This window comes from Arabidopsis lyrata (genome assembly GCF_000004255.2).
Source record: "Arabidopsis lyrata subsp. lyrata unplaced genomic scaffold ARALYscaffold_5, whole genome shotgun sequence".
Classification (NCBI taxonomy): Eukaryota; Viridiplantae; Streptophyta; class Magnoliopsida; order Brassicales; family Brassicaceae; genus Arabidopsis; species Arabidopsis lyrata.
The window spans coordinates 4,702,108-4,720,165 of NW_003302551.1; the positions used below are offsets into that span (position 1 = coordinate 4,702,108).

Consider the following 18,058-nt stretch of genomic DNA (forward strand, 5'->3'; position numbering starts at 1 on the left):
GATCATTTGATGCAGCGCATAGCAAATCGACCCGATAAAATATTCGAGATATAAGGGTTAATGAGTTCACAAGCATAATTAAGGAAAAAAAAGAGAGGAATTTTGTAGAATCATAACATATATTGATTCATGTAGACATGCCTTGAAATTTGGTTTCAGGGACGAATTACGGTAAACTGCGGTCAGGATAGTTTAGGTAAACTGCGGTCAGGATAGCTTATTTAGAACTATTTTGTATGTCGACTTGCGATAATAGGTGGTTAACGTCCAATGTTTTTATCAAATTAAGATTATTTTACATCCCCTAGTTATGGGATTTTTTTTTATAGCTACCAATGTTCCTCGGAATATAGCGATATTAAACTATCAAATATTAATTTGAATTTGTGAGTACATTAGTAGCTATGAAGTGATCACCTAAATGATCTCAAAATCCAAAAGAGCCCTCTCCACGTTGCTTTATCCTTTGTCAATTCATATTTACACTTTTTTCCTCATCACGCCAAACAAATCCAGCTCGTCCTATATTCTAATTTGGTAATATTCGAGTGATCTCTAGTCTCGTTGTGGCTTGGCACTCGACGAAACATAAGGATATATATTAGCTATAGTGCACTTGCGACGTATATAATTTTTAAAATTCAATAATATCTAACCATGCATGTTTATGAGATTTGAGCTTCTTGCATGAAAATGAAGTAAATTGTGATGGGCGACAAAAAGTTTTGGGATCAAAATATTTACGCGTTACTTAAATTATATTAAAAAATTATATTTGTACTATGACATTTGATTAGGAAGTTAAATTGAATTATATATTCTTGCAAATTATACTACAGGAAAATTGAGTATCTTTAGCGGCCGAATAACGCTATCTAACTAGACGATCCAGTCTTTTTGCATCGGTTAAAGCAATCCTCGCAATGAAGTTCAAAGAAAAATGCTCAAAAGGTATTGAAGAGTTGATGAAAGAGGTTCTCACACTTGCATTGAAAGATCCTCCAAGGAGTCCCACTACTCCTCCTCTCAATCCTCTCCCTAAGACTCGCGACTAGGGCTAAGGTATGGTCCTATCTATCCTTTGTATATAGGCATGTCAATCGGGCTAGCCCGAAGCCCGCAAAACCCGTACATATTTGAGCCCGGCACGGTCCGGTCCGTAAAAATTCCGAGCCTATAATTTAAAAGCCCGGCCCGGCCCTAACAGGGCTTTTTGGGCTTTTCTCCGAAAACCAAAAAACAAACTTATAATTGATAATATCTCTTAAAAAAGAATCTATATATGAAACGAGTCAATCAAAATTTATATAACCGCTAACGCTAATTTAGTTTTAAAAAAAAAGAGTTAAAATCAAATAAATAATCCAAAAATAAATTGTTTAACCTTATACTAGATAAAATATAAAACCAAAATAATTCAAATTAGCTAGTAGAGCTAATATTTGCTTTTTCGATTTATAGTAATACATAACAAAAAAACTATGTTTAGGGTTTTTAACTCTATCAAAAAAATTTTTTACAACAAATTTTACAATTAAACGAAAATATTAACAAAAAAAAAGATCAAAATATTTTTTAAAGTGCTTTTCGGGCTAGCCCGAGCCCGGCCGGGCTAAGCCCAAAAAACTCTTTAGCCCGAACGGGCTTAGCCCGAAAGGCCCGATTTTTTCTGGACATATATTTTGAAGTCCGAGCTCGCTGTTTTTCAGGGCTGGGCCGGGCTAGCCCGCGGGCTTTGGCCCTAATTGACATGTCTATTTGTATATACCATTTTATTTCATTTTCTCTTTGTTTTTTTCGTTATGTCTTTTTCTCGGAATTATTCTCACACCGAGACGGTGTGAAATAAGTTTGGGGGAGAGACTAACCATCTAATGTTGTGTTTTGTTTTGATTTTATTTCTTTGAGTCTTGCATTGTTAATAGTTATGTTTTGAGAAAAATCAAAAAAAAAAAATTGAAAATTTTGAAAAATCCAAAAAGAATCATGTAGCTTTGCATATTCATTTTCTCTTTTAGGATTGAGTCTAGAAACATTTAGTTACATTTGCATATTCATAGGGGATAATGATTTAATTACCTTGTAGAAATTCAAGCTTATGATTGAATTTAAAGCCCTTAATCATAGTTAATTGTTGCTGGATCATCTTGGAAAAAAATGGAAAATCCATACTTAGACCTTTGCGTTTTTCGAAAGCAATTTCTACTTGTGTGAAGCTTACATGACTTTGAAACATCTCTATGAATTTGAACTTAGTTTGATTTCAATCTTCTCGCTTATGGATTTGAAATGCATTCTTATGGTTGTCTAAAAAACTCATTCGGGTTTTCTTATCCACTTTGCCACTCTTTTGTAAACCCGAATGTCCATTCTCACATTTAGAATGGTTTCCCCTACCGAAAACCTTCAAGCTTTTCTTTCAAGCCTATGATTGGTTGTGAGTGAGGTCTCTTGTTTGAAAATGCTATAGATTTTGAAATCTTGAGAGTATTGAGAACGACAAGGTTTTAGCTCTTGTTTTAGCTAGATTTTGGAACATCTTTGACTAGCTACTAGGTTGAGAATGAAAGAGTTAGGTGGTTAGATTGAATATTTGGGATTGAGTTTGAAAAAAAAAAAAGAAAAATGAAAAGAAAGGTTTGATCATGCAAATAAAGAGTTCCTAGGGAATAAAGTTAAGATAAAAGCTCTAAGTCTCTAAGTTAAAAGACAAAGAAAAATGTGAAGTTAGTTCCCCAAAAGGAAAAGAAATTTACAAGGTTATAAGTAATGGGAGCAAAGAAAAACAAAGTGAAGAGATAGAAAAGAGCTAAGTATTTAAGAAAATTTTTCCCTAGGTACGTGACTACAAAAAAACAGTGATCTTGAAGTTGGTGATTTAAAAAGACCAAAGTGTCTAGTGTTTGGGGTAGAAAAGAAGAGGAAAAGAATTTTCAAAAAGGGTACAAATAGGAGTTTACATCTAAGGCGGGTAGAACAACAAGAGCTTAACTTTGTATGCATAAATTGTTCTTGGTCTTAGATGGATTTCATGATTGTCTAGCATTTCTTTTCTTGAGAGAAAGCCACCAAAGTATGAATCTTTTGAAACCACCTCTAAAAACCTTTACCAAAATCGATTGAGAATGATTTACTTTCCATTTGCGAGACCGCGCCAAACACTTGAATGAATGTTAAAGAGATATTTCAACTTGATTGTGAGTCTTTACTAATAGTTAGGAATTGAAATAGAATCATGCGTTGAAATGAGTATGGAAAAGTACGAAAGAGTATGATGATTGATTCAAGCAAATTTGAACTATCTTTAAGGACTTTGAGTTGAATCTTTTGTTTGATATTTTGTGGCTATAAATCCCCATTTTCAAACTTCTCTTCCATCCTATTTCTTAGCCCTTGCTTGAGGACTCGCAAGAGATAAGTTTGGGAGAGTTGATATATTGTGTTTTTGTTAGTTTTATAGCTTCATTTCTTTTACTTTCTTATCATTTTGCATTCATGTTTAGGTTCTTAGGTGCATATTTGCATTGTATTTCTTCAATGTAGGTTCTTGGAGTGGAGTTTGGTGTTTTGGGAACAAATGAGCAAAAAGGAAGCTAAAAGAAGGCAAAATGAGTAATAAGGTTCAAGGAGGGATCAAGAGGTGAAAGGAGATGTTAAGATGTGGTGAAGAAAGAAGATTGAAGAAGAGAAGAGGAAGCAATAGACCAACTGGTCGATTCCTGGGTCGATTGGTACCAGACCAGAGCTACGGACGACACTTCAATCGATCACTTAATCGATCGATTGCTCTACCCAATAGACCAAATGGTCGATTAAGTGGTCGATTGGGCGCCTAAACCAGGTCAAAACCCGGTTTGTTCCAGGTTGACCCGGTTCGTTTTTCTCTTTTCTATAAATACTCTTAACCTAGTTTTAGAAAATTTTATGCTTGTTTTGAATTTCTCTTTTCTCCTTTGAGATTTTGTATGAATCTTAATTATTTTGTTGCAATCTAGTCTTGTTTATTTTGAGATTTTTTCTTAATTTACTTTTGTCATTAAGATCATGCAAAAAAACAACATGGATCTTTGTGTTTTCACTATGATTAGTGAGTAGTCTCTTTTGAGCCTTTGGGTTTAGTAGATTAGGGTGGTTGTTGATTGATTCAAGATGTTTAGGACATAATCTTTATTGATCCTTACTCTCTAGGTGTTCTTAGTGCTAGATTAGTTTTGATTAAGCTAGTCTAGATCATAGGAAGTTTCATGCCCGGAAGGTATTCGATGAAATTCCCGAAAGAACTTAGTGAGTGTTTAGCATTCCTAGCCAATGGAAATTGATGATTAGGGTGCTAGGTGGTTAGTTAGGCTTGAAATTAATGCATATTAGTCTTGTGGTTGCCAATGGAAATTGATGTTAATTGCTTGATTAATGTAGAGTTAGTACCATGGAAGTGGACTAGTTTACATTAGTGTTCTAAGACTAAAGGATTAGCATTGTTAGATTGATAGAGCATCTTGAATTGATTATTGATCACTCGAATCAATAATCTAAACCCGAAGACTCGCTTTCTATTTATAGACTTGAACCGCTTTGCTTATTTCTCGTTTCTTTGATTTTGAATCTTGTTGGTCTTTTGCATATTGATATCTTTTGTCTTATTTTGCATTGTTTAGTTTAAATTGCATTGTTAGTCAAATTCATAAAAACCAAAACTATATCTATTAGCTTAGATTAAGTGAATGTGTGTATTCCTAGTGTGTTGGTTCATTGCTCCTTGAGGTTCGATATTTAATTGGGTAAAAATACTACATCAATTTGGCGCCGTTGCCGGGGAGCAATAGCAATTAGCCATTAGGATTTCATTTTTGCTTGAGACTAAGCCATTTAATTTTTGCGCAAATAATTAGATTCACGCATCTAGTTGAGATGATGAATTTTCTTTTGTTTATTGTTACTAATTTGTCTTCCTTGATTCTCTTATGCTTTCGAAGGTACTCAAATCAAAAGAAGAAAAATAGGAAGACGAGATCATTTAAGGTGTTGGATGTGGACAATCATACAAACATTATTCAAGCTCCACAACCTCAGGAATTGATATCAAATACGACTCATGCTCGAGAGAACACACCCACAATAGGAAGCTTTGTTGCTCCTCATTATGAATCAAGATACGGAATCCGACCTCCTCTAATAGAAGTCAATGCTTATGAAATCAAGACAAGTTTGATTAGATTGATTCAAGGCTCTAAGTTCTTGGGGCTAGCTATGGAGAATCCTTATGATCATTTGGACTCGTTTGAGAGGTTGTGAGCACATTTAGGATTATAGGTGTGCCCGAAGATAGTATGAAGCTCATTTTGTTTCCATTTTCTCTTGGAGAAAAAGCAAGCCAATGGGAGAGAGCATTACCATCTCATTTGGTCAATTCTTGGGATGATTGTAAGAAGATCTTCCTTCTCAAGTTCTACTCTAAGCAAAAAACAGTCCAAATAAGAAATGACATAATGGGGTTTAAGCAAGGAGTCTATGAAAGTTTTCATGAAGCATGGGGAAGACTTATGGGATATATTCGAGATTGCCCTCATCATGGATTCAACAGAGAATCTATCCTTAGTATTTTATATTGGGGAGTTAATAAGGAGTTAAAAATTTCATTGGACATGGCTAGCAAAGGGTGTTTTGCAAACCTTACTGTGGAACAAGGAGAGTTACTTGTTGAGAATTTTGCGCAAAGTGATCAAATGTGCAATGAGATATGTGATAAATCGCCTCTAGAAACACCAAATGATGACTACAAGTGGCAAAATTTGCAAGGTAAGTTGGATGATGTGGAGAAGTTCATGATGATGCAACAAAGAAGAGTTAATATGGTTCATGAGAAACACCAACAAGATGGACTATGCCAAGTTCTACAAGAACAAGGATTTCAACCAAGAACTCAATTCACGAACAAAGGACACTCTTCTATTCAACCTCCTACCCAAGATAATGAAATGAATGCCAAGTTGTAACAAGTTTTAGAAGGCCAAACTAATGGTTATATGGATTTTGGTAAGAGGTTCGTTGAGATGCAAAACAAGATAGATGGTATGTACAATGATCTTGATTGTAAGATCACTAGCTTGGCTTCTCATATGAACTCCATTAATCTTAAGGTCTCTCAAGCCTCTTCTAGTTCAAAGAATGCAAGTGGAGTATTACAGAGTAAATCCGAAGCTAATTCCAAGGAGTGTTGTAATGCTATCTTCACAAATAATTTGGTTATAGTTTATGAGAATGAAAAGGCAATTGAAGAAATTTCTAGATTTCTCCATGGTTCTAGTGTTGAGAGTTTGGCGGGTAATAGTGATGAGAATATCGAAAAGAGCACTAGAAAGTATGATGTGGTAATCAAGCGGGTTCAAAAGGACGAAACCACAAATATTGATCTCTCAAACAAGAGAGAAACATTTCTCCACGTGAAAAACGTTTCTCTGGTATTTGTCGCATCGTTGAGAAAACTTCTCGTAGTCTTTGATCATTGTGGGCCAAAAGTACCCGTGGCGCTTGATTTTGATGGCTAAGGCTTTCCCGTCAGAGTGATTTCCACAGGATCCTCCGTGCACTTCTTCCATGACTCTTCGAGCTTCGATTCCTTCAACACAGATCAGGAAAGGTCCGGAAAACCGCCACTTGAAGAGTTCTCCATCGAGTAAAGTATACCGAGCGGCTTTTGCTTTAAGCTTCCGAGCTGCCCATTTTTCAGCAGGGACTTCTCCGTCAGCTATGTAACTGCGGATAGCTCCGATCCATTTGATATCGCTTCCGTATTCGGGCTCGGTTACGCCCTCTGTTTGTTGGTCAGTTGGCTTGGTGTCCATTTCTCCAGAATCTTCTATTTCCCGAGCTGTGAACACGCGTTCTTCGCTGCTGTCTTTAATACTTGGTTTTTCTATGAACTCGACCAGTATGATTCTCTTCATGTTTAGATCGGAGGTCGAAGCCATAGCTGCTAAGGCGTCAGCTGATGTGTTTTCGCCTTGTGGAATTCGTGTCAACTCGAACTCGCCGAACTGTTTCGCCAGGTCCTGAGTTATAGTAAGGTATGCTTCCATTCGTTTATCCCGAGCCGTGTACTCTCCGTTGAACTGGTTGGCCACAAGCTGGGAGTCACAAAAGGCTCGTATTTTGTTGATCTTAAGTCCCCGTGCCAACTTCAGTCCGGCTATGAGCACCTCGTATTCTGCCACGTTGTTGGTTGCATCGAAGTTCAGTCGGAAAGACTGTTCAAGAATTTCCCCTTCCGGAGATACTAAGCGAATCCCGACGGCAGAGCCCTGCTTTGAGGACGAGCCGTCGACATGGAGGATCCAAACGGCGTCGGGCGAATTTTCTCTAATGTTTTCTAGCGGCAGTTCGATGATAAAATCTGCCAAGACTTGGGATTTTGCGCACGTCTTGTTTCTGTACTCAATGTCGTATTCACTGAGTTCTATTGCCCATTTGGCTAGGCGTCCTGATTGGCTTGGACTATGCAAGATGGCTCAGAGTGGTATGGGAGCCATAACTACGATGGAGTGAGATTGGAAGTATGGTCATAATTTTCTGAGCCGACATTACGACTGTGAGGGCGATCTTTTTGGTTTGTGGATAACGCGTTTCTACATTGGTGAAAGTCTGCGAGATGTAGAAAATCGGTTTTTGCTCCCCCAATCTTCTCTGACTATTACTCCGCTGACCGCCGTGTCCGAGACGGCGATGTACAGAAATAGCGGTTAGCCCGGGACCGGTTTTGCCAAGACTGTTAGATTTTCCAGATACATCTTTAGTTCCTAGAAAGCTTCCTCGCAACGATCGGTCGATTCGAATTTCTTGTTTCCACGCAAAATATCGTAGAAGGCCAGACATTTATCAGTAGATCGGGAGATGAATCGGTCCAGGACTGCGACTCTTCCGGTCAGACGTTACATCTCGCGTTTGTATTGCGGCGAGGCCATGTTCAGTAGAGCATTGATTTGTTTAGGATTCACCTCGATGCCTCTGTGAGTTACCAGATATTCCAGGAATTCGACTGACTTTACCTCGAAGCGACATTTTGCTGGGTTGAGCTTCATGTTGTGTAGGTTAAGCTGTCAGAAACAGTCGCGTAGATGGGCCACATGGTCGTTTTCCTCGAGGGACTTGACTAGCATTTCGTCAATGTAGACCTCCATTGTCTTCCCGAGCTACTCGGAAAACATCTTGTTGACGAGCCGTTGGTATGTCGCGCCGGTGTTTTTGAGTCTGAAAGGCATGACTTTGTAGCAGTACATGCCACGGCTGGTAATTAACGCTGTCTTCTCTCGATCATCTGGGTGCATAAGGATCTGGTTTTATCCTGCGTAGGCGTCCATGAACGATAGCAGCTTGTTTCCGGCGGTTGCTTTTACCAATCGGTCGATATGTGGGAGCGAGAAACTGTTCTTCGGGCAGGCTTTGTTCAGGTCAGTGAAGTCAACGCAAATTCTCCATTTCCCGTTCTTCTTTTTCACCATGACAGGATTTGCTCGCCAGTCAGAGTATCTTGCTTCGGAGATCTAGCCGATCTTCAGGAGTTTTTCCACTTCTGCGTTCACAGCATCGGCGTGGTTTCTGCCCAATTTCCTCCTCTTCTGTTTGATGGGTTTGAACGATAGGTCTACATTCAACTCGTGGCAAATTACGTCGATACTTACTCTAGGTAAGTCCTCGGGTGACCAGGCAAAAGTGTTGACGTTTTTCTTGAGAAATAAGATGAGCTCGGCCTTGATCTCCTCGGTCAGGTCGTAGCCTATCTCAACGCACCGCTCAGGTCGTTCATCGTCAAGGCTGATGAAGATTACAAGATCCGAGGTAGGCTTCTTCTCCTCGTGAGACTCCTCGATCTGTAATTGCTATAACTGTTTTGATATAGCCTTCTCCTCGCTTCGACTAATTTTTGACTTCTTGTGGTCGACCTCGGTGTTGGCTTCGGCGCGAGGTTTCGAAGTTTGTGCGCTGACATGAAACACATCCGTGAATTCTTCTGACTTCCCCATATCGTCTTTACACCGTTGGGCATCGAGAATTTTACGCAGAGGTGACATGTTGAAGCGACAGCTCGCATCAGGTTTAACCACGGCGTCCCCATTATGATGTTGTAGATGGTTGGTTGATCAGTGATTGAAAAAATGATTATCTTTGTCACTCCGCCGGCCTGGACTGGCAGCTGAATAGTTTCGGGCGTCATCAATGTTTCTCCTGAGAAGTCGAAGACTGGCCTCGGGGTCGGAGTTACTTGCAAAATATCGATGTTCATATGTCAAAGCGTCTCGCGGAATATTACGTCAATAGTGCTGCCTATGTCGATCAGTATTCGTGATACGTTGTGGTCTCCTACGGCTAGTGTGACGACGAGGGGATCGTTGTGAAGCATGTCGACTCCGTTCGTTTTACTTTCCTCGAACGCGACTGTGTCATTGGGTCGGTCTAATAGTCTTGAGCAGTTGATGGGCGCCTCGGCCCAGTGTTGATAGGCTTTGATTGCCACTACGGTGTCGGGGCAGTATGGTGATCCACCCATTATAGTTAGTACCTTCTGTATTGTGCCATCGCGATCCCTTTTTGGTATTCCTCGGGGATGCTTCGGAGCTTCCTGGTTTCTTGGCTCGGGATCCCTTACCGTATTGGTTTGCTCAAGCTGAACTTGCTCCGGCTCTAGATCCTTGAGCGTGATATTCGTCCCGAGTTCTCCAGCTAGGAATTTGGCTGCCAACTTCGCCCTAAGGCTCCGGCATCGGGAGGTGTGATGTCCGAAAGTTTTGTGGGGCTCGCAGTATTCTTGATTGTTACTTGGTGGTTGATCTCTCGTTCAAGTGAACGAGTCTCTTCCTCGTCCACGACTGCGGCCTCGACCTCGGGCCGTATCGATTTGATAGTTGTGGACCCCCGAGAAATTGCGTCCTTCATGATATGTATACGTCCCGCTCTGGTTTACCTTCTTCTGGGTCGGTGGTGTTGCTTGAGTTTTCTCGGTTCGGGCCGCCTGTTTCGTCGGCTCGTGTCTCTTTGCTAACAACTCCATCTCTTCTTCGTAGGCGACGAAATACGAGGCTCAGTGCAGCGCATCGCGAATTGTGGTGGGTTTGGACAGGTTCAGCTCTTTTCTGAATTCTGACTTATACCAGAGGGCTTTCTTAAGGCCGAAAGGGCAGCCACATCGGTGATTCCTTCGACCCTTTCTAGTGTTGATTTGAAAGTTGCGAGGAAATCCCTTAATGGCTCGTTGGGCTGTTGCATAGAGTACTTCTTGAGAAAGAGCGTTGACAGCTCGTCGAAACTATCGACCGAGTTTCGATCTAATCTTGAAAACCAGTCAAGTGCAGTTCCCTTGAGGGGCTCGACGAATAACAAGCATAGACCAGTGTCCTTCTCTCCGGGTTTAAACTTGGCTCGGGCCACAGATATCATGAATGATTTAATGTGTCTCTTCGGGTCAGTCGTTCTGTTGAAGTAATCGATCTTGAGCTTTCCCGGGTCGGAGACTGTTGCTTTGGAGATTCTTCTAGTGAAAGGTGTATTGCGAGATTCTTCTAAGATGCAGTCGATGTTAGGTGCTGAGGAAGACACGCTATGCATCTGTGATTTGACGATCTTCATATCGGCTACAGCTTTGGCTAAGGAGGGTTTGATTTCACCGGGCTCTCGTTGCCTCTCATACTCTTCGCCCCACCTTGCGTTCTCCTCTGCTTCTTCGTCGTCGGTGGCATCGGTTCGCTCAGGGGAATTGACTCCGGTTCGGGGATCTTGAGCCTGTTGATTGCCCGGCTTGTTCTTTTGGTTTATTGTGTTCGGGTCTGAATGGTCATCCTGATTCTCGTGTCGGGCGAGCTCGACTCGGGCTTCAGCTCTACTGTTTTCGGTCGGTGTTGCGAAGACAAGTCTTGTTAGGTTGATGTCGGGTATATCTCTTCGGGCTCGTATCGGCCGAGTCTGAAAACGTGTGATCCTGAACTGTCCACGGGACGCGACTTCTTCGATTTGCTGTGCCATGGTCTTGTTAACTTTTTCTTGATCGTTGGCTTTCTTCTGGAGTTGAACCATCATATCCTTCAGCTCAGCTAGGGTTGTCGAGATTGCTGGTTCGGCTTGGGGATTCTGAGGGTTCGGAGGAATCGGGTTACCTCCACCAGCTAGTAGATGATGGTCGTCTTTAGTCATCGTTTTTCTTCGGTGATTGAGTTATGCGTTCTTGGAGTATGAGAATTCTAAAGCATCCCAACAGACGGCGCCAAACTGTGGAAGTCAAAACTTAACACAATCGAGATTTGTCTAGGGTTTTATTTTAGGGATACGATGTGCAAGAATTCTCAAAGAACAACAGAAAAACTTGTGATCAAAGATGGTGTTCTTGATATTATTGATGAAAAGAATAGTTTTGATCGTACAGAGAACTAGATCGTAAAAAGAAAAGTGTTTGTTCGCTTTCGAGAGTCAGAGTTTTTTGTAGTCTGAAATCTAGAGCATTTTTGCTTCCCTCTTCTGTGAGAGCCTTGAGTTGCTTTATATAGGGATAGTAAACCGCCTCCTAGCAATATTCTCAGGTAGCACTGAGACTTTGCCTCGGGGTAGCACTGAGACTTTGCCTTGGGTAGCACTGAGACTTTGTCTCGGGTAGCATTGAGACTTTGCCTCGGGGTAGCACTGAGACTTTGCCTCGGCAGTGTACCCCGAGCTGACTGGCTGTGTACCCTGAGCTAAATAACTGTGTTCCCCGAGCTGACTGACTGTGTTCCCCGAGCTGATTGACTGTGTACCCCGAGCTGACTGACGGTGTTCCCCGAGCTGACTGGCTGTGTACCCCGAGCTGACTGACTGTGTTCCCCGAGCTGATTGTGTACCTTGAGCTGACTGACAGGGTACCCCGAGGTGTTGTAGGCTTGGTCTCAAAGGATGGGTGAAATCCGACCCCAACAAGTCACGTGAAACTCTTCATCTAAGCAAAAAATTGAACTAAACAGACTAATCATGCACATCTAAGATCAAGTACGAATGAATCTAGCTTGTAATTACTTAGGAGAAGACATCAAATTGGTTTACAAAGAGACAAAGCCTTCACATTCAAGAAACCAAACCTAGTAAATTTGACTAACCTTTATATATAATGCAAACGTTAAGGACTCACACAAAACCAAATCGTTAAGGACTCACACAAAACGTGTAACGAAGAGAGGTTATCGAGACGTGTAGGCCACAAATTGTTTTCTGAAGGACTCACCAACTTGATTCAACTAACGTCTAATTGTTTTCTGAAACTTTTTGCCACAAATTTATTCAAACTCACTTGGAAACCAAAATCAAGACACCCTCACAACAACAAAAACAAAACATGTCTACTAAGTAAGACTCTGTGGAGTGCATAAAACCGTTGTATAGAAACAAACGAAACGGTAAGCACCTGCAAGTTTTAACAGCAACAACACAAAACCTAAATCAACACAAAACAGTTAAGAAACAACCAAGCCAATAATGAGGCAATTCGTCGAACACCTGGAGGGCATGAAAAGCATCATCAGAACATAAACCACTCCACTCCGGCCAAAAGCTTCTAAGAAATCAATATAATCCAAATCGATCAAACCCTACCAAAATCTAACCCAAGTGCTCATGAATCTACTGAACCCTAACAAAATCATACCTGCGACGAAGATGTTTTGGGGTTCTTGGCCAACGAAATCAATAGCTATGGTTTAGGGGATCTGGACGAGCGAAGAAGATGAAGGATGAAGAATTCATAGAATTTAAGAAGAAGAAGAATTTGGGGATAAGAGCGAGAATGACAAAGAGTGATAGAAATTGATAAAATCCAATAGATCTAGGGGTGTATAATCATAGGAAAAGAGTGAATAGGTAAATGAGAGGTAAGGAGAAGGGAAGAATCAAGGAAGAAGGGAAGAATAGAGGAAGACACTACAAGAAAACACTTCATTTGCGACTGTGATATTAGTCGCTAAACGGTCGTGATTGCTCGAGTAATTACCCGATACACTTAACCGCAAGGTAGTATATACGGGGTCGATCCACAAGGACCTAAGATACTCTAAGGATTTTCGAGACTTGTTCTTAGCTAAAACTAAAAAGTTGTTTTGTTTGAGTTTTCCGAATTGTAAAATAAAAATGCAATTAAATTAAACGATTTAAGTTTCAAGATTTAAAGACATTAGGCATTAGGGTATTTCAGAGATCAATAAACAATGGAAACATGAGACAAGGAATTCAACAATTACGAACCGTTCTTGAACATGAACACATTTAGACCAACTCTCTTTCAAGACATTAATCACTAAATTTGACTATTCGATTACTAAACTTTCGCATGCAATTTCCTAATCAAATTCGTATTACCAACTAAGTTCATTTAGTTCACAATGCGTCCTAACGTCAACTTTCGTTGGCTAGAAATACATTGCTCAATTCACATTCTTTCAGGCATTCTATCGAACACTTTTGATGCATAGAAAAACCTAGGTTCTACAACAGGGTGATCAATCCTATTCTAGCATTAAGAACATGTGAATCAAAGAACCTAAAGAATGAAATTCCTAATAACAATCAATCCATTAATCCATTGAATCTCCTAATTAGAACCCTAAAACCCAATTAAAAGACTACTCACACATAACAACAGAAATAAGACAAATAGATTGAAAGGAAAGCATAATGGAATTGATAAATAAGAATAAGGGTTTAGAAATCTTCTCCAAAGTGTCAAAGAGGATGAATCTCTAGAATCCCAAAAAGTTTACAAAGAGAAGTCTCAAAAGTTGCAGAGAAAAGAACGTAAAAAGAAAATTAGGTCTCTGGAGTTTTTATACCCAAGTACAAGGGTGGATCGATCGATCCCATGGGTGGATCGATCGATCCCATGGGTGGATCGATCGATCCCATGGGTGGATCGATCGATCCAGATATGCTGAATCAATTGGTCTTGGGCGGATGATGCTGGATCGATCGATCCCCCCTGGGATCGATCGATCCCGAAGCTCCTAGAGTCAAGCTCTGCACCTGCTTCAAATGCTCGCCAGATTGACATGTCTTCACTAATTTGGGTATAACTCTTGAATGCACCGTTAGATTTCCTTCAAACCACTTGGAAAATCAAGCTAACATCTTCATCTAGATTGTGTCAAAAATTCAGAAAGATCTAACTGTGGGAAGTCTTCCATCTGAGGCCAAACGTTTGATACTTCTAACTGAAACTGCATCTCCAAATGTGTGTTTATATCCCAAAACAGCTCGTTTTCCTCCGAAGCAACCTAAAACCTGTAAAGACTCGATAAAAGACTAAAAGACTCTAAAAACACACTTTGACTCTTTAAAATATATGATCTAGGAAAGAAAACAAAGACTCAAAACCGATAAAAACACAACATATCAGGTCGCAAAAGAGGGTTTTGCAACTGAATAACGACTATTTCCATTGGTCGCAAAAAAATGGTCGCAAAATTTCCGTGTATCACTATAGTCGCTAATTTGCGACTATTTTGCGACTATAAATATATCGTCGCAAATTACCGACTAATCTGTGACAGGTGAATATCGTTGCAAATGTGCGACTATTTTAGGACTCATTTATTATGGTGACAATATAGTCCTTTATTAGTAACCATTTTGATACAAGATTTGGAGTTATTTGTAAATTTGTTTAGTCACAGTTTGGTCACATTTGTTAATTGTTCTGGTCACAAACTAGTCAGAATTTCTGAAACTTTTTGGTCATAGAATGGTTACATCTTATTAGTCTGAAACCTGTCCATTTCAAAAGCAAATGCATTCAAAAACCATTCAAATATCAATCAAGTACCATTCCAAACCATTCAAAAACTATCCTAATCAAAGCATAACATATCCTAATAAGTTCACATACACAGACAAAAGGAAACTAAAATCAAGTTGAATGATTTGAGGTGGTGTTAGATAGAGGAGAGGTTGGTGTGGTTCCAGTGGTGTGTCCTGCTGGTTGGACTGCAGCTCCTATGGTGCCTGGAAGGGTGTCGGAAGGGTGGCAAGATAGTATTTCATGAGTGCAGCGACATCAACTGGATTCACACCCTCAGGTATTGACGCACTAGGATCTGCCAAACAAGTGATTCAATCAAATTACAATTTCTCACTAAGCTATAAGAGTCGAGGCAAATCTTGCTAGAATGTCGGCTATCTTGATTGTAAGCAGAAACCAATTGTTGAATCAACTTTTTATCTCCTTCGGCTTTGAACAAGTTCGGTGAATTAAGCCCTGGTAAGAGGAAAATATCACATTGATAACTCGATATGAGAAGGTAAGAGCAATAAAAGGTTTGTGATCCATTGGTCCAAACATTATTACCTGTTAATATGAGATAATCTGCGCATTTAATCAGTATCAGTGGTATAGGCCTGCTTGACTCTTGCCGCTGGACAATGATCTCAATCAGAACACCAAACACTGAGTGCCAAAAAAAACGTCATATAGAGAAAGTTACAGCATTTCAAACAAGCAGAGCAGAATCTTAATAACTAATAGTTATCTCAAGAACGGACTAATAAGAGGATTAAGTATCCCCACTACCCTCCATCAAAGAATCAATTGACCTTTCGATTAACTAAATGTTTATAAACTGTATTCTCTCCATAAATTGCGATTAACTTACCATCTGAGCTGGCAACTCCCTGCAGATTTACAAACAATAGATATTAGAGACCAAACTTCAAATCAACGGCATACAATCAGATTTCAGACTCAAGTACCTTCTGCCACCTTTCGATGTCCGTCAAAATGGTCTTGCTTTTTTGTGCAGTCTTTTTGGCTGCCTAAGAGAAAACAAAGATCAAAGAATTTAGGTGTCAGAAGTTATAAGCGACAAACATTCTTGTCAAGTCAATTCAAGAAGCTACACCTCTTCCATTTTGATCTTTCCAACATAAACCTTTTCCTTTGTCTCAGTTATACCCTTCCTGACCAAGGTCCCGGTTGTGGCAGCAGCTGTTATGAGGTGTTCTTGCACGGCATGTCTAGTTGCCGGCTGCTGAAGAATTGCCCACCAGAAACTGCACTAAGAGCATTTAACTACGCTTTTAGACAGCTCATTCATTACCGTGCCCATGCCATCCAAACCAGCCTTAACCATGTACAAAAATAAAGAGGAATATTAGTCGAAATGTAGAAGCAAAAACTAATAACATTGGAAAATTAGAAGACCATTTACCATCTCAAGGAGAATGCTATCCTTGAGATTATATGCTGATATGCTATCATAGGTTAACTTAGGGAAAGGAAACACTAGTTATTGAAAGGTAAATTAGAAGTAAAGAACAAGCACATACTTAGACAAATAATAACAGAGATACAACAAACACAGTAGTTTCTTAGAATCAATATACAAACACAAACTTAAGCAAATTAGATGAGCAACTACTATACTAACACACTCGTTTCTTAGAATCTTTATTTAACAATCAGATTAGAACAAATTAAAGACAAATCAAACCTTTTTCACTTTGAAATTCGAAAAAGCAATTATAAACATCATCTGAAGTAATATACTAACCTAAAATCAAACCAAAAAACCTAGAGAAACAGAGAAATGAAGCTAACATGGAATAAACAGAGCCAAGAGAGAAATCGAGTTAAAAACTGGTTGTAATCGAACACTATACAGCCCTAAACATCAAAAATAATAGCAGATCTAATATGAAATCGAGCAAATAAAACAAAATCAAGCATTTACAAATCACGAGAAGGAGAAGAGTCATAAACAGTACCTGCCGGACCCGAGTCGGATGGACGTTGGCGACGGTCATTCTCTTGGCCGGAGGAAGTGAAAGACCCCAACCCAGACTCCCTAAGCCCGTAGAGGTTCTTCCCGAACGGATCACTAAGTGGTCCGATCCTTAGCCAAATTTTAGGGTTCATTCCTTAAGACAATCCGTTTCATATTATTCCGCGATTTATTATTTAGAGTCATTATGCAACCTTAGAGTAAAACAAACGATCGGATACTTTATTAGATAAGTAAAGGATTCGATACAACTTATGAGTTTGCATATAAGCTATTACAAGTCATATAATCGATCCTATTCTACCCGATTCACCACCACCCATCTTCCCGGCCATGAGTCTCTCGCGCCTAAGCCAAATCCTTCCCACGATCACCATCCTTCCCTGAAACCAACAAGACATAAGTACTCGTCTTTTACTTAGTGGATGCAAGTCCATGCAATGCACTATACGTTCTTATAATCCTTTGGTCCGGAAAACGGATCGGAGAGAGGAAGTAAGCGCATCAGTTCGGCCTAGAACCGGTAGATCCTCGCGGATCCACCGATTCCTTGCCGAGCCGCCTCCCCGTCTCAACCAAACCGTTACTCCTCACAAAGTATGCACGATATGAATATGCTCATGAATGACTAGGCCGATCAACGAACTAATCAAGCAACCCACAATATTCTAGCCCTTATACCATCCGCACGTCCGGAGATCGTAATCTCCGAGGCATTACCACGCTTTACACCCACCTTGACTACACGGATTCGATCGGTGAATGATCCGTGTTGCCTCTCTCGATCGCCGATAGAACGCTCGGCTCCGAAAACTCTCCTTTTAACCGTATTCCTCTCGGCAAATGCCTTAGAGTTTCCTCTGGATTTTAGGTGTTTGCGCGTGTCGTGAAAATAAAGGAATCGCCTTCTATTTATAGTTTTTACGATTAAAACCGTTTTTCCCCATAGGTGCCCGTTCGGTGGAACACGCTTGTTCGCATAGGTTCTTTGAAACCGCTCATTCATGCATCTTTGACCAACCGTTCGTTCGCGTCTATTCGGCCGTTATATGTAACCGTCAACCCAACCGCCTTACTACCTTCCCACCCGACCAGCTGACCTAGCTAGACTGTCACTCAACCAGCTGACCTTCACTCCGTCCAGCTTAGGTGAGCTACCGAGCAGCTGGTCCAGCTAGTCGAGCTGGTTAGCTTCAACACTTCCAGCTCGTTTCAGCTTGTCATGCACTTCAGAAGCCACTCTATCCGCTTCCTTTGGACTTAGCCCGAGATTCCGCTTTTCC

The 18,058-nt window shown here is 40.4% G+C and overlaps 1 protein-coding gene and 1 long non-coding RNA gene across 2 annotated transcripts; both read right to left on the minus strand.

Moving 5' to 3' along the window:
- Positions 1-12,259: 12,259 nt before the first annotated feature.
- On the minus strand, positions 12,260-12,919 carry LOC110228092. The gene is made up of 2 exons (XR_002331701.1): positions 12,656-12,919; positions 12,260-12,565 (listed from the first exon to the last, which is right to left on the minus strand). It is a non-coding gene; the product is annotated as an uncharacterized LOC110228092 (long non-coding RNA).
- Positions 12,920-14,773: 1,854 nt separating this feature from the next.
- Positions 14,774-16,124, minus strand: LOC9313182 (uncharacterized Rho GTPase-activating protein At5g61530). The gene is made up of 7 exons (XM_021025085.1): positions 16,092-16,124; positions 15,894-16,022; positions 15,745-15,807; positions 15,648-15,666; positions 15,344-15,442; positions 15,176-15,253; positions 14,774-15,092 (listed from the first exon to the last, which is right to left on the minus strand). Exons 1-7 carry the CDS (start codon positions 16,122-16,124, stop codon positions 14,992-14,994), a joined length of 522 nt encoding a protein of 173 aa, XP_020880744.1. The 3' UTR covers positions 14,774-14,991.
- Between the last annotated feature and the right edge of the window lie 1,934 nt (positions 16,125-18,058).

What these genes read in the sequence shown, in the direction of transcription:
- LOC9313182 (XM_021025085.1), bottom strand. Translation starts at nt 16,124, where the DNA reads ATGGTTAAGGCTGGTTTGGATGGCATGGGCACG. An exon ending in GTTTGGATGGCATGGGCACG is followed by an intron (nt 16,023 to 16,091) that starts GTAATGAATGAG and finishes GCAATTCTTCAG; the next exon opens with CAGCCGGCAACTAGACATGC. An exon ending in AGATTATCTCATATTAACAG is followed by an intron (nt 15,254 to 15,343) that starts GTAATAATGTTT and finishes TCCTCTTACCAG; the next exon opens with GGCTTAATTCACCGAACTTG.